The sequence below is a fragment of the Patagioenas fasciata genome, chromosome 15, assembly GCF_037038585.1.
Source record: "Patagioenas fasciata isolate bPatFas1 chromosome 15, bPatFas1.hap1, whole genome shotgun sequence".
In the NCBI taxonomy this organism is placed as follows: domain Eukaryota; kingdom Metazoa; phylum Chordata; class Aves; order Columbiformes; family Columbidae; genus Patagioenas; species Patagioenas fasciata.
Window position 1 is genome coordinate 11,131,022 of NC_092534.1, and position 27,127 is coordinate 11,158,148.

The 27,127-nt window shown below is 51.4% G+C and overlaps 1 protein-coding gene across 2 annotated transcripts in view; it reads right to left on the reverse strand.

The window, feature by feature from the left end:
• PRKCB (protein kinase C beta) overlaps nt 1–27,127 on the reverse strand; it is a 108,085-nt gene that overhangs the window by 35,071 nt on the left and 45,887 nt on the right. For both annotated transcript variants that reach the window (XM_065850363.2, XM_065850362.2), the window contains exons 4-9: nt 18,903–19,014; nt 17,613–17,741; nt 6,824–6,980; nt 6,305–6,439; nt 4,696–4,792; nt 59–205 (exon numbers count right to left, since the gene is read on the reverse strand). In XM_065850363.2, coding sequence (XP_065706435.1) covers nt 59–205; nt 4,696–4,792; nt 6,305–6,439; nt 6,824–6,980; nt 17,613–17,741; nt 18,903–19,014 — 777 coding nt within the window. The remainder of the gene's footprint in view (nt 1–58; nt 206–4,695; nt 4,793–6,304; nt 6,440–6,823; nt 6,981–17,612; nt 17,742–18,902; nt 19,015–27,127) is intronic.

The window sequence follows — 27,127 nt, forward strand, 5'->3', positions numbered from 1 at the left end:
CAGAAACGCTACTAATGTGTTAAACACAGTAATCGCAAAGGTGCATGTTGTACCACACCTTCCCAAAGCTTCCTTTTCCCAGCACCATCAGGAAATTGAAATCCGAAAGTTTCATCCGATCTCTGCTCCCGTTGTTGTCGAATTTAGAAATGGCATTTGTTGTCTTCTCATCCGCAGCCTTGGACCCTGCTCCAATCTTGGCTCTCTGCAAAGGTGGAGATGGGATGGGGAGAAAAGAGAGAAAATTACTGAAAGCGGTGTGGAGAAAGGTCACTGCAAAACCAGCCCCGGCTCCTGAAATCCCACCTTAACCAGTTCTTTCCCAGGTCAAACCTTACCCTGAGCTATGGGAACCTTTTCTGTAAGGGTGACAGGGACGGCCCCAAGAAAGGCACTGGAGATGTTACCAGCCCCAACACATTGCACTGTTTGGCTGGCTCCCAGTTAACCTCTGCAACAGCAACTGGGAACCACCTCTGCCCATCACCCGTGACAGCGGTCCCCGTGTGCCTGGGGAGAGACCCCCACCCATGCTCCAGTTCATCCGAACTATCAAACAGAGGCTAAATGAGGCTCGTCTTCTCAAAGCTAAGCTCTGCCTCTCACCTCATCAGGAAAGGACAGGTGAATATAAATACATTCAGGTAAAATACTGGACTTTTCATCCAGCTCCACCTCTGTTATTATTTGGTATTGAAGAGAACTGCACTCCCGTGCCAGTTCAGGCTGAATGTAGGAAGCTACAAACACATTTTGAACAAACCAGAATAGCAAGCGCTCCTCCCGCATCCCCAAGCAACCGCGCAAGCTGCCGCAATCACAACTGCTTATTAAGGAGCCTCACAAAACCCCCCATTTTTAACCACCAAATCTCATCGGTGGCTCGGCACCCCCTCATTGGGCCGGGGCTATCTAATTTGCCGAACCACAGTTTGTAAAAGCTATCTCACAATTTATTTGGTTTTAATTTTTAGAAGTATGAGACAGTGTAAGGCTTGCACTGAGCTCAGTCTAGCATGAAATTCCATTAACCCGATTCCAGCAGTTCAATTTGGCTGCTGCTCGCAGCTCCTCCAGATAGGAGCTCACAAGTAATCTCCAGCCTTTGCTGCTGCTAATTGGTTCTTGCGAGGTTCTCCGTGCTGCAGAATTCTCCATTCAAGGTCACTTGCAGCACCTCCAAACATCTGAAAAACTCCTGCACTGCAAAATGTAGGGGTGGTCCCCCGGGTTTGCAAACGCCGTTGTTGCTACTGCGGCTCTGCACCGCGGCGGAGGCTGAAACCATCCAACAGCTCCCGGCAGCCGCCAGCAGAGCCACGCACAGCACGGCTGCTTGCAACGGGGAAACGTGCACACGCTGGAAACCAAAGAAAGTCACCTCTCCCCAAATACAAGGGGTTTTCCTCATTGTAATCTTCAACCTTTTGCAATGTCCCCAAAAGAAGGGGATACCCAGCCAGAGCGTTTTACTTCAAATGGGCTCAGGGGACAAACTGCAGCACTGGCACCAATTCAGAGCTGCTCACCGACCCTGGCCAAGGAGGGACCAGCCATGGGGACCCAGCCAGAGCGGGCTCTGCACCCCACAAGCCAGCCCTGCACCGTGGAACTGCCTTCAGCAGTCCTCACCCCCTCGTGTTTCAGAGCTGCCTCCAAAAGAAACGTGTACTTAGCAGCAGGCAAAACAGTCATATTCTGTGAAAGCTTCCTAAGGACTCTATTGCAGCTGAAAAACAATCTTGTCAGATCAGATTTGACACTAAATTAACCTCTGTGAAAACAAGCTGTAATAAAATCCAAGGGCAATATTATGCTTCCATTAAACGACGTCGAAAGCACAGTTCTAATGAGCCCGTAGTCCCACATGCCTGCAGCCCCGGGCTCAGCCGTGGGACCCCGGGAAACACTGACCGATGTTAGGGAAGGCTTCCAGCCCCGAGCACAGCGGAAAAGAGCAACACAAAGCAGGGGAAAGAAGAGGATTTTCATTTGCTTCATCCCAGCAAAAGGGCCAGCTCCTGGCACAGCGTTTCCAGCAGCACCTGGGTGTGAGAGCGACCTTGGGTCCCTCCAGTCACAGCCTTGCACTTGACCTGAACTTGCAGCATCCTGGTGTGTTCATAGGAGATAGGATGAGGATGCAAACACAACATGACTTCCAGGATAGAGTAGGCTCAGCGTGTTGATTGGCCAGGAGAGGGAAAGGTCTTTCCACAAAAGAGCCCAAAATAAGGGTCAAGGAGATGTAAAGATTGTCATTCCCAAGTGAAGCGTCTTAATCTGCTATCAAGTGTCTCTAATATCCATCTCTAAGTGAGTACAAATGTCCTCTAACTTGTTTTTAATACGCTCCTAATGCTCACACAATCTCAAGACCTCTTTAAGGTTTACAACTGAAGTGTGCCAAGTATTGCTCACTAAATTTTTTTGAAAAAGCACTTGACCTTTGTTATCCAACTCCATTTGTCACAGTTAATTTACTACATCTGAATTTATTTAATAGCAGCTGACATTCTCATCTATCAAGCTGTTCCAGCGAGCAGCTGATAAAGAGGGAGCAGAGTTCGGGGGGATGTAGCTCTGGGCTTTTTTCTTGTACTCTCCTGTCCAGCCATGGCTGCTGCGGGCAGGGGGCTGCAGGAATGGCAGCAGCAGGACCCGGCCAAGCACGAGAAGCTGCTCTCGTCCCAGCCTGCAAGCATCCGCGCAGCTCCTGACACCTCGCCCCTTCCAGTTGGGTGTCTGTGCTACGTTAAATCCGCTCGAAATATCAACCTGTCATATGCATCTCTATTGTCCTATTGATTTGCGCTGCCCAGGAACAGGCGGGATCAAGCAGCACTAATGCAGATCGATTGAAGGATTCTTTTCAGTTCTCATTGTCTGAAACGCCGCGACAGCACCTGGCTGCTCTATCACAACCAGGCCCCAGCGCTTTGCTGCCCCTGGGGACAGCGGCACAGCCACCGCTCCGCCGGGCAGGGATTCTGCTCCTTGTGGCACTGACTTGCTCATGAAGGAGGATGTGATGGGGAAGACACGCTGTCTGGAGTGGGTGAGGGGGGATGGATTATCCACGTCATTGGAAACCACGTTTCTGCTCCTCCGAGTTGCCCCTAGGCTCACAGCCCAGCAGCGTTTCTGCCAGTGACGCCTCGGTGCAAAGCGCTGTTGGGGATGGGGACACCCCATGCCAGCCCACCCAACCATCCACCTCCTAAACCCCAGCCCAGACCCCATGCACAAGGCAGGGCACAGAGGCTGCCATGACTTTTTACCGCTAAGAAAGGGCTTCTTTCTGAGATTAGCTACAAATCCAATTATAATAACATCTTCATTTATCTTAGTTAATTATATTAATTCATAATCAGCAGCATGACATAAAAACCAGACAAACAAATCCTATTATATGGCACCTCAGAACAAGATTGGAACTGCTGTACCAACAACACATGCACATGCTGACATCAGGAGCACGGTGATATCAGGTCATCTTGGGACATCCAGGATATTCATCCCACTTCAATTGGAATACAGTGTTTGAAAGACATTAAATGAAGTATCTCCTTATTTAGCTACGCTATACTCACTCTGGCAAACACAAATTGTGAATTATGTAACCCTAACAGGAAGACAGACATTGTCTGAAGCAATGCAAATGAGAGGGGTATGTTTGCTATGCTGCTTGTTTGCAATAAGAAAAAACAACATCATAGAAATGATGGGATTTCAGACTCTTCTTACCCTCAGGAGCAGTGACACGGGATCAATCACACTCTTAGTGGAGCACAAGGCGCCAAGCAAACATTACACTAAACTGCATTGTGCAACATTCTCTGTTGTATTTTCAACCTAAGTGCCAAAGAATCATTTCCATATCTCTCATCTCCTCATCGACCAGAAATGATTGTTCCCTTTCCCTGGTAACCTACTGCCTGCTTCTGCCCCAAAGTCAGACACACACGTGCACAGGGAGGTCACTTCACTTTCAAACCAGAACAGACCACTCCAGAATGGCAACACGGATGGCTCATTCCATGTGCTACAATTAAAAACCATCCTCACAATCCCCCCAGAAAACTGCACACGAATGAGCCCCACACTGCAGCTCCTGGTACAGTTGAATCTTTTTGCCTCATCTTACTCTTCTGCAAACCCCCACAAAGTGAAGCCCTTGGCTCATCTTGCAGCTCCCCATCAAACCACTGGGCAGCTGCTCCTGGTCCCCGCATCCCCTGTGCTGGAGGAGCCGCAGGAATCCATGGTGTGACCAGATCCCTGCTCGAAGCACCTATGGTTGCTCCGGTGTCCTCTGCCCTGGAAGCACCATCCTGGTGTGACACAACCCAGCGAGGCAGGAGCTGCTGCAGGTGCATCACAAACTTCCCACTCCCACATAGGCCTTGTTAATTATTTAACATAACCAAAGCATTGCTGGAAAGCTTCACATCTTCAGGGTGACTTTTTTATGTTAAATGCACCTGAACGACTTACCTTCTGCACACTTTGCTCACAGTTCGTGCCCTGGAGCCAGGCATGCCGCAGAAAGGACTGGGAGGGAGTGCAATATGGGGAGGAGGAGGACTGATGTGCTGCAGCCTTACTCCCCATGATGCTGGAAAAAAGCCCCTGTGCTGAGGGCATGGCAGGTAATAAGGAAAAACCCCGTGTTCCCAAGAAAAATCAATTCACCTCAAATTTCTGCCTCAGTTCCTCGTTTCCTTCTTCTCCCTCAGGAGGGACCGGGACGTTGAAATACTCTCCCTCCTCCTGGCTCAGCAGCTTAAACCTGGAGGGACAGAGCGAGATCCTCGAGTCAGGACGGCAGGCGGGACTGTGAGCAGGACCGTGGGCAGGACCACATCTCCTGCTCCGAAGCACAGCTCTGTCTCCGCTGTACCTGCCTCAGGTGGCCTTTCCCCAGGCTTAGAAGACCTCCCCAAGCCCCACACCCCCAAACACCCCAACTCAGCCAGCTCCCGGACACACCACCAATGCAGGGATGTTTCCAGGATCACACGCTGGAGCGGGACCAGCCCAGAAAGCACATCCACCACCTGCTGCCCTGACACCACAGAGCACTGACGCCTCTTCCAAAACACAAGCCTGACCCAAAATGCCCCAGACAAAGCACACATCTCTTATGATGGCCATGGGCACACGCCTGGGTGAGCTCCGTCCCACCAGGTGCCAAGGGACTCCATGGGGCAAGCACACAGACCCCGTCAGTGCCAGCAACCCTGGGTACAAAGTCAAGATGCTCACCAGAACAAAAAAGAAAAAAGTTTAAGCAGCAATTATCAGAAATCATGGGAACATCATTCCAATCTGGGTTATTTCACACAGCCACAGGCAAAGCCCATCGAGCCCCTCTTGGCCACGCAGGTTGGTATCAGCTGTGTGTTATCTACAGGGGCTGTGCCAAACAGCAACACATTGTTTGCATTATGTAAGGATAGACTCTTCCTTTGAGCTTGTTTTCTCCATTAACTGCAGCTGTTTCAATATGAAATACACATCAGAGCTCCTTCCAGAGCTTATTCTAAATGCTGTAACAAGGAAAACTACTTAGATTTCCACTGACATGAGTTTTAAAAGGCTGGGAAAAGGCTCGAGCTGCGTCAGAACCAGCAGCACATCAACCTCGGTGACACAAACAGATCCTCGGGGTGATGGGGAATTTGGGGGCAGTGCCAGCCCTGCCTGGATGGGGGTTTCCCAGGGAACAGCACCCAGCGCTGTGCAAACAGCCCCTCTGTCATTCCTCCTCCTCCTCTCCATCCCCTGCTTTACATGACACACGCACGGCCTCCACGGGGGCAACGACACAGTCCGGGGTGTTTGGTCAATTCGTGGAATGTAAATTAACACCAGGCAGGTTTTGGTTTCCGAAAGACATATAACATGTATTTTCAATTATGGCATGACATGGAAAGGTAACAGAGCTCTCAGGCATCACTGGCTGGGGAAGAAAAAGAAAAGGGAAATAACGTGGCATGTGTCCTGCTGGGGGAGATAAAATGGAAATGAAGAGACCCATTCAGTGTGGTGTTACAGACCCACTGCGTTCATCTTTCATACGGTAACGAGCAGTGGCAATTACACACTTGGGTAGCATCCCTCCTTTTATTGAGCAGGGCCAGTCCGTGTGCTCCACAGCGCTGCTCCTGCCACAGATCACAATTGGAAGCGTGTCCCCCCCTCACAGCCTTGTTCCCTGCACGCCTCAGGAAACCACGTTGCCAAAGAGATAAGGACTGCTTTTTGCTCATAGTATTTTTAAAACAATTACAACTCTTACCATCCATCAACTCCCATCTTCTGCAGCTCAGAGATCCCAAAGGACAAGGAGCCCATGAAATCGTTCCTGCTGGTCAGGTCCCAGTCCCAGATCTCCACAGACAACCGCCTGTCCTTGTCTGTCTCCTTCAGCTGGCTGGAGCGGAGGAAGGAGAAAGGGACAGGTTGATTGTGGAAGCCATTGCTGTCCCACCCTGCCCCTGCATGGCCATGAGAACACGGGTGCACAATGAAGGGACGGCCTTCACCGACCGCTCAGCTCTCCAATATGTAATTTCCCCAACTGCATCCATTTCAAATGGACAATGTAGAGGTCCTGCCCTGAAACACTCAGCTTTGATCAGGGTCAGGGCAGAGGTTTGAGCATTTCTGAGTCACACTGATAGGACTGAAAACAACCATTTCTCAGCTGAACCAGCTTAATGTCTCTGAATAATTAAATCAGAGCAAATTCAATCACATGAGTTCTTAAGGGTGAGAAAAATAAGTTTACAAGTTTAAACATTTTTCTTGTACTTACAATTTAAATGTCTCATTCCATTCAGGATTCAGGGAGCACTTGATAGTTTTGGTCTTCTGTTTGCTTTCATTTTTGGGGTCAGGGATTAGTTTAAGCTTCACGTAGGGATCTGACAAGCCGTTAGGATCCATAGGAACTAGGTTTTTAGCATCTCTTACTGGAGAGGAGAAAAAGGATTAAATTCAGCATTCAAACTACAAAAGTACCCAACAATTGACAACTTCCCTGTGTGCCAATGGTAAGTGTGAAAACAGTGATTAAACACAGAATTAAAACCGAATTTGTGCAGACACAGACGTTCCATGCGAAACGACATACAGTTATCAACGCAAAGCGAATCCAGCTCTAACGGACGCGGAGGCTGACGGATCAACACCAGAGATTACTCTCACTTTCTGGTAGGATAATTTGTTGTTTGCTCTCAGCTTTAAGCAGTTTAGAGCTGCGATCCAGCAGCGCCAGAGATTCCCCAGCCTGCAGAGACGAGGCAGGAGCCAGAGCTGCATCCTGCCCCCCGGGAAAGGGCAGGAACGACTTCATGGCCAACAGCCCCCAAGGCAGCGACGCGCGTGACCTCACCGCGATGGCTCATGACCTGGACAGGCCGCGTTGCTTTGCTGTGAGGTCACCACAGTCAGGGATGCAGATGCAGCAGTTGCTCAGCATCAGCTTTTACAAAGAGCTTTCCCTGCTCCTGTGCGAGCAGCAGCTTTGCTGTCTGGAAGAGGGGTAGGATTGCAAAGGTCCCATTCCTGGGGCAGCCCCTCCCGCAGGTTGTTAAGGCAGCAGTGGTCTCATTTTCTCAGCGGGGATGAATGCCAGGACCCATGGACCCTCCACTCCAAAATCTGCCATCGTCCCCAGGAACAGTAATGAGGGAGGCTGGGGACACCGGAGAAACCTAAAAGCACTTGTGAGAAGATACCCAAGGAGGATTCTCCCTTCCTGTACCAGACAGCACCAAGGCTGAAAATTTGTTTAAACAGAAAACAGACATCTCAGGATGACAATAAAATATCAGACCCGAGCAGCTTTCAAGCTTCGCCGGTTATTACCGACTTGTTACATATCACACAGGCTGCTCCCCGAGCCACCTGAGCCTCCCTCTGGGGACCCTGCATGGGTACAAACCACGGCGGTGCCAGCAGCACCTGATGGGTGTTACCTGCTTTGTATAACCCCATCCGATAACGAACGTGTAGAACCCCATGAGATAGCGAACCTGCACAGCCCCGTGTCTCCCTCCACCCCTGCTGTGACACAAACAGCACGACTTCATTTCCATGATGTTCTGACAATTATCTTCACGTGCCATTTAATAAGTGATTTTTTTTTTTTAAGTTTGGACAGAAATACCAGCTCTGCACTTCAGAGGACGCACAGAGCTTTCTGTGGCTTAATTTGGACTCTCCGTCAAAATCTTCTGTGGAGAGCTTTGTACCATCCAAGCAGAAAGGCTTGCGATCTGCTGTGTGAAATCTTTAACTAATGAGTTTAATTTCCAAGGGCCCCACCACGGCTCGGCACTGACACAGCCAGAAGGCCTTCCTCTGCCTTGCCCCTTATCAGAGGGAAGAACACGTATTTTCTCATCATCGTTATAAGCCTTTATCTGTGACTTTTTGATAGGACAAAAAGCAATCTTTAGAACCACGTTCTTGAATTATAAACCGCAAAAGCCTATTAGAAAAAAGTCCCACAATAGGTCCTGCCAAGGCACCACCTGACTGGCAACGAGCCCGCAGGGGACACGTCTTCATCGGCTTTGTACACGAGCAGCAGGAATTGCTTTTGCTGTTTGCAGAGGTGGGAAGTGTCCCTGTCCTGTAGTCCCCAGCCCAGAGCACCCCCAGGCACCCCCCAACCCTTGCACAGCTCCATCCTTAACTCCCAGTCGGTCCAACGTCATTGTCACAACTGCAGGGATCTGTCCCCTTCCACAGGCTCCAGCTGCCACCCGAGCAGGGGACAGGGACCCTCTGCCCACACCCCAGGGAATGGTGCTCTCAAGTGTCCAGCTGAGCCTCTTCATACCCCCTGCACCTCTGCTGGGCTTTTACCGCCTTCCATTCCTGGTTTTCAAATCATCATGCAAAGGTATTTTCAATGGCCCTGGCCACCTGCAGCGCAGGGGAATGTCAGTGCCTTGGTGGATGATCCCATCTCCATGCCAAAAGCCAGTTGCTGTGGTACAGAACCAGCTAAACTGGGGTGTCATGGTACTGGGGTGCGAACAGAGCCTGTCCCATCCCCAATCCCACTCCCAGCACTTGGGCAGCACAGTCCCCGCTAGTCACCATCGTTCTTCACCCACCCGGGGGTCTGCACAAATCCCCAGGGGCTCCTCACCCCCCCAGACAGACGGTACCGGTCACGGTGTGAGCAGCTGAATCAGCCCCAGAGCTGGAAGGAGCTGCTGGCACTCAGGACGCAAACCGGACGATGTCCCCTTACAGAGAGGGGACGTGAAATTGTGTCACATTGAACCAGCACTCTGGCTTTGATTCACATTGCACCGTCCAAATGAGCAGCGTAATATCCTCTGGAGACAAATGAATAAGCCTTCATCATTTATCAGGCCATTGTTCACTTCTTTAAGGAACAGCAAAAATAATTCCTGACCCACACAGTCAATCAGTTTATGCCCTGAAGCATAAGATTTGATTACCTCATGTTATTATCTCAGCGTGCAGACCTAGAAATTTCATTAATGGGAATAATTTTATCTATTCATTTTAAGAAAGAGAATGCTTCCTCTTGACCTTAAGTAACTTTCTGACTTTTCAAGCAGAAATCAACAATTAAGTGAAAGAAAAATAAAATCCTCAAGAAGTGTAGTAGTGATGTCTCATGTCGGGAGAAATGTTCTCCTCTCCAACTGTTTATGACATTTCTTTGACAGTTAAATTTGATGTAAAATAGTTTTACATCTATTCCAATGGTTTTGTGCATCGTTAAGAAGTAGTAACATCATTATTAATAGTGATGGGTAAGAATATTACAATCCCATTTAAAGCAGCTGGTCTTAAATCACTTTGGGTACCAAGCCCAGCTATGGCTGAGGAGAAGCCGCCCTGGTTCAGGCTATGGTTAGGACGAGGCACCGGTAAGTTCTGGACATCCTGGGATATGGGGGCGATTTGGGGTGGGCGCAGCCCTCACATTCCCCTCCACACACCGTGGCGCTTGCACATACTGAGGGGACACGTGGGCGATGGCAGGGACATGCAAGTGAGCGCTTGGCATAGGCTGTGGCTCGGCAGCACCTGGCAGGTCCCTTCCCACACACCCACAGCACCATCCCCGCATCACCCACGGCTGCAGAAGCATCCCTGCATCGCCCACAGCAGCATCACTGCAACCCCACGGCTGCAGGAGCATTGCTGCATCCCCCACAGCTGCAGGAGCATCCCCACAGCCCTCATGGCTGGGATGCCATCACTGCCGTGCACTGGGGCTGGCCCAAGCACCCTGGCCAAATAACTCTAATTTTACACCAGTTCCTTCATCCTCTCCCCTCCGAATGTATTTGCAGAACACACTGCCCATGACACAGTGCCCTGGTAAGGCCTTGGCAGCCCAAGACCAGCAGCCAGAGGTGCTCGGCTGAGGGTCTGCAGGGGCAGCAATGCTGTGCAGGGGGGTTTCTGTGCAGAAGAGCCTCTCCTCCACCTGGGGAGCACTGCAGGGAGGTGCCTGGGGACACTGTCCCATTGCCGTGGGAATGAGATGTCACCCACACCATCTTGTAGGGCCAGGGCAGGTAGAGCTGGTTGAATGCTACTTGAATAATTCTGCAAAATTTACAATAGTTTCCAAATAAATTATTCAGACAACATTTTTTTAACTACTCAGCCAGCTGTAACTGCAGGAACAGGCTTGGGAAGAGACACTTATTTCAGACACCCACATCTCCACTGGCAAACACAGGGAAAAATATCAGTATCACAAATGGCCAAAGCAGGGGAGATCACAGTCTTTCCGACCTCAGCCCTGGGCACACGGGAGATGCTGCAGCCGCCCCATCACCTGCGGGGATTGTGGAGCTGTTCTCGGCTGGTACCTGGGTTTCCATAGGAAGGCAGGATTAATATGCCGGATAAATAAACACCAGAAAGTTCTTTGCTAAATATGCAGTGCCATATGGGAGTTCACGTTTATGTTAAAAAAAAAGCCTACAACAAAACCCACTCCTACCCAGCTCTTAAACACAGCTTACACTGGCTGCTGACCCTTCACCTCCAGCTCTGAGGCAAAAGGCCATGACGACACACTCGGTGCAGATCTTTGTGCTCCAATTGCCCACTGCGGGGAAAAGCCCCTCTGCAAGCGCTGTGCATTGCGAGGGAAAGGCAGAGCTGAGCTCAGCCCCCACAACCCAGCCCAAGCAGCTCACCATAGCCTTGGCCAGCAATACACCGGCCGTGCCAGCGGCACCCCGGTTACACAGCCCTTGGACGGGGTTTTGGGGAGGGGAAGGCTCTGTGGTGCCCTGCAGTAGCACATGCCATCCCCTCTGGGAGCAGCCACGTTCCAGCAGGAACCCGCACTCAGATTAACACCCTCGTGCATTAAAACAGTTAATTAATGCTCTGCAGAAGAATATATTTGCACATACTTATACAATAGAAAACACACAGGACTCATTATGGCTGCATCTTCCTGGGCCGGTGATTAATAATTAACACACTTCCAGCTCATTTGTCTAATCACAGTATCATTGGTTTCAGTTTTGGTCAATGTTTTACTTCATCAGCTCAGTAAATAGCAAGGCTCCGGTCCCGGCAGCCACTGCCAATGTCACAGGCGCAACAGGGGGATCAGCCGTAACCCCGAGCTGGCACCGTGCTCCCACAGTCCTAATGAGGGTCTTAATGAGGGTCCCAGCCCCACAGGAGCCACCAGTGACCTCAGCACATCGCTGGGACTGCCAAAAGAGATGAGGGAACCTGACATGGTCCCCACACTCCAGGAGCCCTTGCATGGGGACAGGGCAACCCCCACTGTCACACGCACACAGGTCAAAATCACCAAAATGTGCTGAGCAGTCTCCACCTCCTGTGCCTGGCACAGAACTTGCACCATAGCCCTAACATAGGGTTTTCTGCATTTTAGTCCCTGTAGAACACTGCTGCCCTGAGATACACGATGAACTCCCTGCCAGGACACACTGGGATGCAACAGGACACACAATGGGACACACTGGACTGCACCAGGACACACGATGGGACACGCTGGGCTGCAGCTCCTGCTGAGCAGAGCAGCAGGATGAGCAGCTCTCGGTGCAGGAGAGCAGCAGTGCACAAGCAGAGTCCTCCCTGCAACTTACTGTCTCACCATCTTGGGGAAGCAACAGATTTAATGGGCTGCAAGCCCAGCCGTCATATTCTCTCGCTCCTCCGGTTCCCAAACTCAAATACTCACGGCTCTTAACATGACAAGCTCAGAATAATCTGCATTGGGAAGCTTTTCTATTATGGAAGCAAAAACGTGCAACGCCTTGATGACATTTTAATTTGCTACAATTTCCCACTTTATTCCGCAGTCTTTTCCCACTAATAAGATACTCGATCAAAGCCCAGAGCAGAGCACAGGCTGTGAATATGCATTTGCTCTTGTCCGCCATGAGCCAGACGATGCCCTGCCATGCTCCATCACATTGGTGTTGGTCCCGCTCCGCAGCATCCTCACACCTCATCCCACCCAGACCTCGCACACCGGCGGGTGCAATGCGCCATCCCGTGTGCTGAGATTGCTGCTCTGTTCGCAAATCCTTTTTCTTCTGTCCTTCAGAAGAAATAGTGTGTTACTGTCGACTCCAGGGTCATGGAACAGGGGGACCATCCTCACTGCATTGCTGCCCTTGGAGCCAGCAGGTTCTGACTTGTGGACACAGACAGACTGACACCGAGTAGCCCCAGGGATCCGTGGGATCCACAGGAGTGGGTCAGGGACATCACCTGCAGCCGGCTCCTCCTCACGCAAAGCAAAACCCTGAGCATCCTGACATGGAGTGCAGGTCCCAGTGACAGGTCGCGGCTGTCCCAGTGGCTCCATGGCAGGGGCCCTGCTCACCCCCCCGGATGCTGATCCCACCATCCCGACTCAGCTCGTGTTGGTGCTTCAGAAGAGAAGTGCTTGCCAAGAGCACATATCCAAGAGCTTTGCTGGATGAGATGCAGGTTGTTTTGTAGCCTAATTAACAAGGCCCTCAGTAACCTCTCAGATTTGGAACCCGCCTTTGGCTGGTGGAGCTGCAAGCCCTGTCTCCAGCGCAGAGCAGGGACATGCTGCACAGTCTGCCCTTGCCAGTCAAGGGCGCAAAGCCACCGGCATCAGTAAGGTGCCATTTATTTGTCCAGGTGCCCCATTATTAGACAAAGGCACGCATTTTTAATCACTGGGAACACCAATAAATCCCAGCACTCAGCAGCAGCAAACAACGGCGATGAAGGGCTGTGACTGCAGCACAGGAGGCTGCATTCCCGTGTGCTCCCATTATACAATTACATCCAACATACAGCGTGAAAAGAGCTGTAACAGAGCTGCTCTCCCAGCATAAAGGAGTGATTAACACCACAGACTCTGGAGCTGGGAAGCTAATTAGGAGGAGTTGCTGGCTTATCAACTCACAGAGGATGGGAGTCAACCACAGTGAGAGCCAGCCAGGGCTGTCCTGGGCACACTGTGTGGATTTTGAGAAATCTGGAGGTTTGGCTACTGATTTTCAATCCCCTGCCCTGTCCAAAGCCTCACCAACTGCTGCAGGAACCAGCACAGATGCTCTCCCCAGTCTCCCACCATACAGCTCTGAGGCTCATCCTGGTTCTTCAGAGCTAAGAACGAGTTAAAAATATTGAAATTTGGATCTTTCTCATGATATTATTATAATTTTTGCAATCTTAGTATCTGGCAGACTGTGCCGTAGGCAGGTCCGTGCTGTGCCAAGTGCTGTACAAAAGCAAAGCACCAGCACAGCCCTTGCTGAAGGGCAGTAGAGCCCAGCGGCGGCTGCTCTGTCCCCATGAACACCCGCTCCATACCCTGCAGTATAGCTTGGGGTTAAACCTCGCAGCAGTGCGGTTCACAGTGCAAGCTTGGGTTACGTTTAAGCACAGCTCCTTTATTGACCTTCATTTTGTGAGCTGAAGATGGAGCATTCACTGCAGGGGCAGCAGCAGCATCTCCTGTTGCCGTCTGCCAGGGGAAGTCTCAGGTAACAGAGCGTGAGGGGCAGAAATGATGCTGGGACAAGTCTCCATCAGCTGCAAAAACGGGTATGCCAAGAGATGCAATTTTTCAGGTTGCTAGCTAACCCAACAAGTCATGCTAAGTCAAACAACACACCTTGTTTAACAAAAAAGCTGTGTTTTCCATCGGGAGAAAAAGGTTAGCTTTACAATGAAAAAAAAAAATCAAAGAAAGAGAGAGAAAAGAAAAACACACTGCCAAAAAGCATATAGCAAATTTCTGTCAAATGGATGAAAAAATAAAAGCAGGTGGTTGTTCTCGGTCTCCATCGGCCATGGTTGTGCTGCCACCTGCGGGCACTCCTGCCCAGGCACCGCGCCTGCTACATCTGTACTAGAGCTGTGATGCTCTCTGCCATGGGAAAGCTTATTAGAGTTCTGAGCAAGGGTCTCCACACCTTGTGGGATGAAGAGTTGGTTTCTGATCCTGCTGCTCAGACCTGATCTTGCTTTGTAGAAACCTCCTCCCTGTCCTGTCAACCTCTGCTCATTTGTATTTTGACAATTAGTTGTCATATGTGTTCTCCAGCCCAAGGTGCTTCCAACCCCACAGCATCCACGGGAAGGGCGGGCGAGCAGCCGGATTTCCACCTGCAGCCCCAAACCCCCCAGCCCGAGCACCACAATGATGGGGCTCATCATCCCCCCACGCTGGGGTGCTCTGCCACCCACCGCTCCCGTCCGTGATGGAATCCACCCCCTGCCTGCCCCAAACTGAGATTTCTGCAGAAAACAAGTAAAAGGCATTTTCCACCAGAAATCTGTTCCAGCAGATGTCTGCCCGCCAGCTCAGCCCTCTGGGTCCCCGCAGGAGCTGCTCTGTGACCATGTCCCCACGGGCCACCCCAGCGTGGGCAACCAGGAGCTGCGGGAAGGGACACAGGTGGTTTTTGGCGCACACAGTCAGCAGCACAGACCTCTCTGAGCAGCCCGATGTCCCAGCCATGGCCACACCAGCACATGGCTCCTCCATCCACGTGCCGCGGAGCCCCCGGTGCCCAATCCCAGCACAGCCCTTCACCCCGTGCTCTGCTGCCTCTGCAACCAGACCTGGCCACAGCTCGAGGGCCAACTTTTCAGCACCTAGCCTCTCCCTGCCAAAACCTGGCAATACAAGCCTGGCAATACAAATCCGGTCGTTACTTTAGGACTTTGTGTTTCAGAAGCAAACAGTCACTGTGGGGATGGAAATCTCTGTTGTTCAGTGAGGAGCTAAAGCCACCACGGCAGCACCCTCCGCATGTCCCGAGGGCTGGGTGCTCACCTCTGCTTCGGGTCCCAACAGAACTTTCCACCTCCCCTGGAGCAAAAGTCCTGGTTTTCTGGGGTGAAAAACTCAAGCCCCTGCCCTGCCAGGGGCAGGAGGGAAGGCAGAGCCCCCATCTGAGTCTCCCATCTCCCAATGTGCTCCCACTCCCTTGGCAGCCCTGCAGCAGAGCTGGAGCGCACAGTGTGTTTCCCTGCCTTTCTGGAAAAGCCAACAGATTACATGCTTTCACCAACACCTCCACATAAAGGGCCAGAAATAACACAAGTCTTTCAAACTCCGCTGAAGAAAAGAAAATCCAGCTGCACAGCAAGGGGCCGGGGCGGTGGGAACGCGGCTGCGGCACCAGCGGGAGGACAGAATCCGCGCCCCACTGGCATTGCCAGGGCTGGGGACCAGTGTCCCCTGCAGGGAAGATACTTGGGCAGCAGCACTTCTGTGAAAGTTCTGTGTCATTCGTTGAAGCTCTTTTTAAGAACAAATGAAAAAAATAATTAAAAACCAACCAACCAACACCACTAACAAAACAACAAAAAAACCCAAAACACAACATTTTTCGATTTTTCATTAATATTTTAGTAACTTGGTATTTTATTTGAACTCTAGCACTACCCCATATCCCTGAGAACCTCATCTCTGCATCTGTTCAACCCCTCCAGGGATGGTGACTCCACCACTGCCCTGGGCAGCCTGTTCCAATGCCCCACAGCCCTTTCTGGGAAGAAATTGTTCCCAAGATCCAATCTGAAACTACCCTGGCACAACTTGTAGCCATTTCCTCTTGTCCTAAAATCAATGAGCACAGCGGGATGCTTCAGAGCTGACCCCATCCCGCTGAAGCAAACCCCATGGATGTCGCAGCATGTCCTGCTGCCAGCCCGGCGGGATGCTGGACCCAGCACTATCCAGGAGGAGCCAGGGCTGGTGGGACGATGGAGACAGGTCTGATCCCTGTTATCGGTGTCACCAGCCTGGTACCCCCAGGCCCACCCAGGGGGGTTTCTGCTGCGTGGGTGGGTTTAACTCATCCTGTGAATAACTGTGACCAGCTTGGCAGCCCCTAGAGGGACTGTAACCCAGTGTGGGCAGAAACCTCTTTCCTCTGCTCAGTGCTGGGCTCAGCCTTGGTGAGACAAAGCCCAGCTCTGCCGCAAGCTGCCTGCGGGCTCTCCCTGCCTCCCACCGCCACATGCTGTCACTGGCACCCGACAGAGAGAGCCACAGCTTGGGGCTGATCTCTCCACGCAGGGGACAAGAGGCTTCACAAGATACAGCTTGTGTTTCCTGAGATGCTTACAGGTCACACAGTGGGAAGCGACGTCTTCTGGAAACTCAAAATCCGGGTGGCAAAAACATTTAGAGACGGTATAATCATGTTTTGTGACATAAACAGAGAACAGAGGAGTTCCAGGACAGAAAACTGGGATGGGGTTGTCGGGTTTCCCCGTGGGTGGCTGTCGAGTCCCTGTGATGCTCAGGGCAGGAACCTCTGCTGAGCCTGGCACTGCCCAGCTGCCCACAGCCTCTGCCAGCCCCATGTCCCACCCCTGGCACATCCCCAGGGACACTGCGAGCCAGCACTGCCATGCTGTGCCTGCCCTGGGGACACAGGGACAGCCCCAGTCTGCACCCCACTGCCGGGCACCGGGACCAGTGCAGCCCCCGATCCCCTGTGAGCACAGCACCCTGCTCCAGCTCTGCACCCATCAGGGCTGGGGAGCAGCACAGAATCGGGAAGAACAAGGGTTGTCATCACCAGGGCAGCGTGGAACCCCATGCCCAGCCACACCGCAGGGCTGGTGTCACCTCGCAGCCCCAGCGCCACACACCACTGACAGAGGCTGAGGCTGTGCAGGATGGAATGGTAGAAGAAAGTGGCAAAGCTTTAGTCACGTAAAAGCACCACCCAAGATTTGCACCAAGGCCTGTACGGGCCCAGGTACCATTAAGGGCATGGAAAGAAGACCAGGAAATGGATGTTCATCATCACACAGACAGCACAAAAACAAACAACAGGCTTTTCCACTTGGCATAGTTAAACTGAACTTCTGCCACTCCTACCCAGGATGCTGAAATTTTATGTGACTCAAAACGCAGTTTCAGAAGTCTGTAACTGGAAGAGCTATTTAGCACAGCTATATAGTGCAGGTATTTAGCTGGCACCACACTCCCGGAGCTGCCATGGCCGGCACGGCTGCGGGCACAGCACACACCAGCAGTGGGGGAACCAGGGACCCCGCCTGCAGGGGCTGTACCCGGGGCGCACACCTACCTACAACAGTGAGCACGTCCTTCTCGATGTCTGCCCGGATGTATATCCGTCCCCGGCGCTCGGTGTGGTCCGTCCCGCACAGGCTGGGGACGTTCATCACGCAGCGCTTGTGCACATTCATCATACAGGCTGTGAGCAGAGAGAAAGAGACACTCAGCCCCCATGTCACCACTGCTGGGGGTCACGGGGTGTTCAGAGGGGTCAGAGCGGGGAAGAACTTGTCCTCCTTTCAAATGGGGATGTTTGTGAGGGATTATGAGATAAACGCGCAGTAAATGGATCTTTAAACGCAGTCGGAGACACTGGCAGAGCCCTGCAGGGACACAGGGACCCGCCATCACCCGCTGTTCTGAGTCCTGCCTGCAGATACTACAGCGCTTTTGGCCGTTATTCTGATTACTTGAGTTTTGCCAATTTATCAAACTTCTCTTCCACCACACCCATGGTGCAACGCTGGACATTCACCTAGATTCACCAGGAGCTGATAAGGGGCATTAAAAATTACCTGCAGATGCATCTGCATATATACATGTATAAAAACTTATATATACAAAATATATACATATACATAATTTTATATTTTAATTTCATTTCCACTTGGTAACATTTTAAAGGTGATAATGAATACACTGTTCCCACAACAGTCAGCAAGCTTCTATATTTATGAGAAAACCAGCACATGGTGAGCAGCAGAGTCTGCTGTTCCCTGCAGACGGCGTAAGCGTGTCAGCAGACGCTGTATATTCACAGTCCTTTGGAACAGGAACGTACAAGATTAACTTGGAAGAGAACTGATCTCCCTCTCCATCCTCTCCCTCTTCTTTCATCCCCCATTTTCTCCTCTCTGTACAATAACTCCCCAGCCTGGCACCCGCAGTGCTCCAGAGAGGTTGTGTCACCGCAGCAGCCACCGCCACGGCCACAGGGTGTCAGTCGGAGCCAGCGCTTCAAGAGCTGGAGATGATGCTGCTGGGGGGGTGCGGGCAGTGCTACAAGGGGGCATGCGGGCGATGCTACAAGGGGGGATTTACAGGCAGGATCCCCCTGAGACGGACACCGTTCCCTCCCCACTCCCTGCAGCAGCCACAGGGGCTCCCCACGAGGGGTGCCCAGCCGCCCCGGCACCAGCAGCCCTGCAGTGTGCTCCGCATGGTGGCACAGGGGACAGGCACTTGGCCACAGCTCAGGTGGGCTGGGAGACCCTGTGCAGAACCTCAGGGTGCCAGAGCCCCCCAAGGGGTGCCAGAGCCCCCCACTGCTGCAAGCACAGCAACCTGTTACATCACTTACTGTCACATTTCATCCCCTGGTGAATGAGCCCATACAGCAATGACCCGCAGTGGTCACAGAAGGTGGGGCTGGAGTACGTGTGGATTTTAAATTTGTGTTTGCTCCGGGGATCCTAGGAGGAAAATAAAAGATAAAGATTATAAACTTGCATCAAATATTGGCAAGGCATGGCCACTCTGTGTTCCACATGCCAGCTGGCTTCGGAGGTGCCGTTAATGGACCTCAGTCAACTGCCACCAACTGATGTGGACCTTTTCCAACAGTCACCAACATCCAGCTTTCTTACTCTTTATATGTGTTGCCATAACAATGAAAAAGCAATGCACTGGCTTGTCTAGAGATTTATTGTTTTAAAATTACTTGGTCTTAGCACAAAAAACACCAGGTGAAATTGGTACATAAGAACCAACATAAGGGCTGGACACTACTCAACTTCCACATCAAACCCAGTGGGGTAACGCAGAAAAAAACCACCCATGATTTCCAGTTATGTTAGGACTACCCAGTAAACACGTTTGCTCTGCTGCCAACCCCTCCCCAGCACACTCCTAGGGAAACAAGATGCTCAGGGTACACTCGAGTATTTTGAGCTTTCTTCAAACCAACTGCAGACTTTTCTGCATCGGCAGAGTACGCAAACCCAGGAGATCCCAGTTTATCCCGGACACGGCTTGCAGTCTTGCACAGGCACCTTGCAACCAGGGCTCCTGGACTCCAACGAGGGTCTACAGAAGATGAAGTCAAACAAATTCAGATGAGAAACCACTTCTCCACAGCCATGGAGATGAGAAGCAGCCAGCTTAATTTCATCTCGGGTTAATTGTTTAAGGGTTAGGAACGAGGCACAGCTCCTGGCTCGGTCATTTGAGCTGACCGGCTCTTTAGTGGCCTGGAAAGGTGCCCAGGCATTAGGAAAGACACCTTTTCAGGCCACTGTAAGCTAACTAAATAAATAAAGAGTGGAGTCGGAACGGAGCTATAACATAACTGCCAATCCATTACCTTCCCCTGAAATCAATTTTCCTACTGCTATCACATTGAAGCTTTCAGCTGCATTAATCACTAATATTGTGCATTCTTTCACAGCATCCCACATAACTTTAGCGATACCAGAAATGCAGACAAGTAATGGAGCTTCATTTAATTCAATCTGTTAAGCACAAGGGATTTGCTTCATCAAATGTAGTGTACTCGAAACAGAAAGTATCTCACATTTAACCCTAAAAAACGCCCTTCTAGATACAGAGCGCAACAAGTTCTTGGTAGCTCGCATGTCAGCTGCGTCAGTTCACGGTTAACCTGCCTCCTGCTCCCACACACACAGGTCATCCAGCAGCCCTGAGCATTTGAAACCCTTTTGCATTCCCCTGAGAGCACAGAAAACTTCAACTGGAGCTGAGGCACCCAAGAAAATGCAAACCTTTCTCTTGCCACCGTCCCAGGAGAAAGGAGATCCCTGGGTGGGCAGTGGGACACTGACTCAGGCACCCCCCACCCCACAGCCCCAGGGGGCTTGGGCACCGGCCCCACCGCTGACCCTCTGCCACAGCAGGATGATGTGGGGACACACAGGGGGCTCGGGCAGAAGCCACGTGCCAGTCAAACCCCAGCGTGTGACATGGAGAGGAATCGCCCCCGAGTGCTCCACTTTCTGTGCTCCCTTCTAGAAACAGATTATTCCCGTTTAGGCAAATGAAAGCTTTAGTCATTCATAAAAAAAACCACAAGCTTAATACAAAATGAGACAATTTCCACTTCATGTGGAGGATTTTAAATTCCCACTGGAACTGGAAGTTCAAAAAAAGCCAGAGCTGGAAAAGCAAAGTATGCACGGAGCAGCGCTGGCACAGGACCAGCCATGGGTCCCCAAACTGCTCCCCAGCACCCCAGCTTGGCAGGGACATGTTGGGCTTCACCTTCTGCTCCCACCCCAGGGGCTGCTCTGGAGAGATGCTCTGAGGGTGATGGAGGGAGAACTGCTCCTCTGGCTGCCAGGGCTCGAGGGGAGGACGTTTCACCTTGACTGGTGCCTTTAGAAGGTGCCAGAAACTGGAAGTTCTGGATATCATTTTTAAATAAGGCTGAAGTCGTTTCACAAAGAGACTATTTTTGTACCACAGAGACAGGGATGACGAGATCACTGTGTATGCAGATGCTGGGAGACTTAAAAGAAGAATGGTTAAAAAGAAATTTGCCAAGAAAAGCAAAGGAGAAAGGCGCTCCTCCTCCGTCCTCGCAGCGCAGAGCCGCCGAGGAACAGGGCAGAAAACGCTTTGGAGCTGAAATAAAAAACGCCACTGAGAGCGTTCTACTGCACTGAGAGGCTCTGACCTTTCTCATCAGCGCTGCCGCAGATCTGTCCCCCCCGGGATGTGTGGGTGTCCTGAGGATGCAAGGGAGCAAGGATGGGAGGCAGGGAAGCAGCGGAGCAGCTGCTGGCTGTGACCCAGGGCCCTGCGAGCACCGGCCCAGCAGAGACGGCCGATTCTGCTGCTCAACGTGACGGCAAGTGCCCGGTCTGAAACCAGCCAGTGCAATATCGCATCCCTGACTCACTGCATCCCTGCCTAGCAGAGCAAACCTCGGCTTCTCCCAGCACCGCATGCACCGCTTGCTGCTCCCGCCTGCGGCTCCGCGGGCCTGGCTGACACAGCCTGAGCTCTCCCAGGAACACAAGATGTGATGCACAAGCGGGTAATCAACTTGTGGCCTTCAAGGCACTCTGAGCACAGCCCAGCCAGACCCTGATCCAGGCTCAGCAATTACCTGTGCCTTTCTTCAGGGTCATACCCACCACCGAGCTCATATCAATGTAACATGCACTTCCCCGCTGAACCCTGATGGAGATGCTGATGCAGGAGCCGTCGCTCAGCACTTATGCGCAGGCAGCTGGCGGCATTGATCAGAGTGACAATTTATGCGCTGCTCAGGGTAGGCAGAGCCCGTTTGCTCGTTCACAGCCTGCCGGGATGGCAGAGGGAGCAAAGGGGCGAGACCAGAGCAGAGCAGGGTAGCACCGACTGCAAGCAAGGGCGTTCTGCTCCAGCTGTTCCTCATGCAAAGTCCGTGTCCCAGCAAGGGCAGCAGTTCTCTGTCACAGAGCTGCAAACACCACGCTGGATACTGCCTGGGCTTTCATTTGCTTCTGCACTAAATTCAGCTTTGCCCAGCTCTGAGGGAGGGCAGGGGGCAGGTGGAGGGACCAGACTCTCAGGCCCAGCAATCTGAGCCGCAAAATGTTTTTAAAACAGCTCTCTTGAGTTCACCTCTAAAATAAGTCATCTACGAAAGACACTTGGGTTTCTCCATGGCCCAGAGCCCCACACCGTGTGTCCTTCAGCTGAGCCCGGCTGCCCCGTGTTCCCTGGGGAAGAGGTCAGACCAACACCGATGGCTGATGCTATTTTAATCCTCTGTGCTGCCAAAATTTCCTGGACTCTACAGAACAGTCACAAAGGTTTGATTCAAGATTATGCATCCCTGCTTTTCCCACCTCATCGCACAAAAAGCTTTAAATTATCTCTTCTGAAGAAGAATTAACACAGTTCATGTGAAGGGACTATTTTGAAGTGAATTTCATATCAATTTAAGCAGCTTATAGCAGAGCAAATATAACACAGCAACAGCTCACTGTCTGCACCTCACGGAAACCAGGCAGTGGACATAAAATCAAAAGCCTCACACTTTGCTCCCACATTTCCCTGGGGGAAAATTCCCCCTAGCACACAGGGAACAACTCGCAGCAGAGACAGAAATGGCCTAACAGCGACTGTAAAGGTGATGCTGGAGAGAAAATCCCATTGTTCCCTCCAGGAAAATACCAGTTTGTAAGAGGCTGGATGAGACTACTCCAGACAGCATCCTCTGACCACACAAGTTCTGCTTATGAAGCCAGGAGGTGCTGGGGGAACAGGAACCCAAGACAACTGCAGCCACCAGAGTCAGGGACCCCTGCTCTTGGCCAGGACGGGCTTTTGGCCGCGCTCGCCTGCTCTGTGCTGTTCAGGACCTGCAGTCAGAGCTGCTGCCCTGGGGATGCCCCTCCTGCATCTTCCCACCTGCTTGCAAAGGGCTGGAAAAATGCCTTTGGTGAGAAATAGCCCCAAATCCCAGCTAAAACCAAGCAAGGAAGTTAAGGAATAAGTGAACAAAAGTGATGAGGCTTTGTTTGAAAGAAAAGAGCAACAATAAACCATAGAGACTTCTCTGAAAGAAGGTTGCACACACAAAGAAAACACACGTCCTGTTCAAGGCAAGACAAGAAAAGTTTGGCGCATCTTTTTCCTCAATATTGTGACTCCGCAGGAGCCTGCTTCAGCACACCATGCTTTAAAGCGGATTTGACACTGCTGCAACAGTGACACCAAAGCTGTTTTTCTGTTGTTGACAGTACTACAGCCACAGGAAACATGGCACAGCACAGGGCGCGAGGGCACAGCAGCGCAGGCAGCAGGATGCGGGCAGAGGGATGCGGGCAGAGGGATGCGGGCAGTGTGGGCAGAGGGATGCAGGCAGAGGGATGCAGGCAGAGGGATGCAGGCAGTTCCTCTGCCCGCACCGTGCCCAGGGGGAGCAGCAGCCCCCAAGCATGGACAGCAATGCACTGGCTGCCAAGGTGGCTGTGGGCACCAGCATCGCGGTTTGGGCTGCTGCCATGTCAAACAGGCAGTCACAGATGAACCCTGCCACTGACAGCTTCCCCTGACAGCCTCCAGCAAGTTAATACATTTTTATTGACAAAAGATCTCGTCTGCTAGTCAGACAACTGCAGAGGGATACGGATGACAGTTATTCTTCTCCTGCTGCAAACACTGAATAAAATATACTCTCTTACCAAGCAGCAAGAAAAAGCCAAACTCAGCTTTTCTCCCTGAGCAGCGTTAGCATCTCAAGAGCATTTAGAAATGTTTGTTATATTTCACATGCCTTGAGAGTCATTTTATTATAGTGCAATGAATGGAGCTCCCAAAGCGCTTTCCTGCACCCTGCAGCCTCCAGGTTGCCCAAAACAGAGACCCCAAAACACCTCCCCACCTGCAGGGAGCTTCATCTGCAGAACCCCCACCGTGTCACCCGTGTGGCACAGCCTGCACTGTCACCTTGCTGCCATCCCGCCAGCTCTGCTCTGCACAAACCTGGCTCAGCCCCAGTCCTGGGGACCCAACCGCCCTCTCCAAGTCCCCCCTTCAGCCAGGGGCTGCCATCTGCACAGGTGTAACAAGGCACATGCCAGGAAAACGAGAGAAGAGCCCTTCAATTCCAGAACTGCAGACGTGTGCAAGCTGGCGGGAGGGAGAGCTGGGTGCCGGCAGAGCCAGGGAACACCAGAAGGTGCTGGGAAGGAGCACGGCAGAGACATCTTCATCCCACAGGAACTGTCACCGTCACCGGCCGCCTGCGCTGGCAGGAGCAGCGAGCGCGTGCCCTCGGCGAGGGGCAGATGGCACACGGCGAGAGCTGGAGAAGTTAATTAGCAAGGCGAAGGAAAGCAGCGAGCTGCAGCGAGGCTGCAAAGATCCACTCGTGCATCAGAGCCGGGGCAGCGCAGAGGTGTGTGAGTCGCGAGAAGAGACCGGGGTCCTGCTCCCCAAGGCAGGAGCTGGGAAAGAGGGTGCTCGGTGCCTTCAGGAGGGTCCTGGCTCAATGAGCACACCTGGACGAAGGGGAGGCAGCTGCACACCCCACCTGCACCCTTGCCAGGCAGAGCTTGGTGACAACCCCGTGATGATCCTGTGCAAAGGGACTGCCCAGCCACGGGGGTTCCTTCCCTCTGGAGAAGACCCCAGAAAGGAGAAACTTGACGGAGCTGCGAACCATCAGGTAGCACAAACGGCACCTTCACTTGTTCTGCTGCTGAAATCCCATTGTTGCCAGCCCACGTTTGCCCAAACACCCTAGAGAGGAAACCAAACCTGGGGAAGCAGAGCGACCCTCTCTGCACCCTGTGACCAGTGTCAGCGTGGGAGCTGGGGATGCTGTGCACCAAGGGATAACGGCCACCGACCGACGCTGCAGAGAGAGCTCCTGACTCCAACACCACGTGCATGACCCATGCCCCGGGAAGCACCTCTCTTGTTCTAAAATAAAGTGGCAGCAATACTTTCATCAATGCAAACACTCAACTCTGGAGCTTTTCAAGAAAGGAGGATCCCAAGGCAAAGATTAAAAGACTCTGCCTCCAGCAACCAAAGCGTGGAAAGACCAAAGGTGCCGTGTTGATTGCATTACAGAAATCCTCTGCTAAAGCTGCAAAGGGCAGAAAAATTAAATGCAAAATCAAAAAGAAGCTACACTGGCCTGTTACCTTCCTAGAGCACCTCTGGTATTTATTAATACATCCTGATTAGATGACCTTTAACAGGATAATGCAAAGAAGGTCATTTTAATGATTATTTTGTCTACAATTTAAATAATTATGCATTCTACTAATAGCTCCTACTATAATTAGGTTTGTCAACTGCATTACATTACACATGCCTGACTTCAGCTCCTGAAGACCTGGCTGTATTTCAGAAAACTTCAGCCCACAGGAGAGCACAGGATTGCCAGAGCTCATAACAGAACCTGCAGAGTTTAGCACTGGAACTGGTGGGTGCACAGCGCACATCCAGACCAAGGCAGGGAAGTCAGTGGTAAAACCACTGTGCCCTGCAGTGATCCAGAGCCGTGTAATAGATCCCCCATCCCCAGCAACGCCACTGCCCCAAACATCCCCCTGCCACATCCCCAGCCATCAGCAATCAATCCTCCAGGACTCGAGCAATCCAGCACGAAAGCATCCTTGGTGTTTTCGGTAGCAGCATTTATAGCTACAGCTTCATTCTTTATTGTAAGAAGCGACTTCTCCCCACACACACCTTTTTTTTATTCAAAGGCTCTATCATCACTGTACAATTAGTCCTCCTCTCCTAGACAGAAGATTCCTATTCGGTGGGCTTTGCAAGGTTAAACACACACACTCTCTCCCTCCTCAAGGAAGTTCAAACACAACCAGATCAAACACAAACCTGCTCCAAAGTAGGACCAGTCAACAGTGACAGAAAGAGACTTTGACATTCGCTGCTCCCCAGTTATTTTGTTATGCTCCGAGGAGTGTAAAACATCAGCCTTCCCCCAGGGTTATCTGCTTCATACACGCATAAGCCACCATCCCAGGAAGCACTTGAGCAAATACTTACCTTTAAGGAGAAGAGTTTTATTTAGATAACTAGTATTGCTCAGGTGTTTAAAATCCAGCATCCATATATACCCATATATATACCATATGCACTTTAGGGGATGCAAAATGTTTTTTTCCTTCATTCTGAAGTAACTGTGCAGTACTATGAGATACAAAGACCAAGGAGCAAAGCTAGAAAATGTCTTTCTTTTGATCTATTTTCCACCAGGTTCCATGACCAGAGCAGCTCTGGGGATGAACAGCAGCGGCAGCTGGGATGTGGCTGGAATTGCAGCATCTCTCACTCGCAGCATCTTCCAGCCCTGCAGATGCCACCGCACCCAACGGATCTTCCCTCCCTGGCTCAGCTACATCGTGTGGCTCACTCTAACCACAAACACGCTGCAAGGTTTAAACAAATGCAATACATTAAACTCATTTTTTTCTGCAGTATTTCACTGTATATTAATATTTGTGAAAGGAAAGACTGTTATCAGATTGCGGCACCGACTGAAAAAAATGCACGGCTATAATTGCTACAGCCTAGATGCTACCAGTGTTTGACGTGATTACAGGTCGCTCGGGATTCATGCCGTGGTTATTGGCAACCACAGAGCGGAGCTAAGCCTGAGCTTTGCATCAGCTCAGAATGAAGCCCCTGTCCTTGGCTCCTGCCTGAAGCAGACAGGGCATTGCTGTTTGGTGAAGTCGTCTTCCACCTCCTGATTGAAAGTTCACTAATGATTATATTGCTGTGAGAAGCTTGATTGCCAGTGCAGAAGAAACCAAGTTTGCCCCACTGACACCCCAGCTGACAGCGGTCCAGGGGTACAAACTAAATGGCAAAAAAAACCCCAAAGAGCTAAAAAGTGTCCATTTTGCTCCCTGCTTCAAGTCCCAAGCATCTGCATTTCTCTCTTCATTTTCAAAAGTAATGTCTTAAAAATTACCTGACACCAACTGGGCACCTTTTACCTGTCTGCTGGAGGAGTCACGGTGGCAGCTCTCACCCAGCAACACCAGCAAGGAACAAAGAATCCCACCAAGAGCCTTTATGTGTACCCTG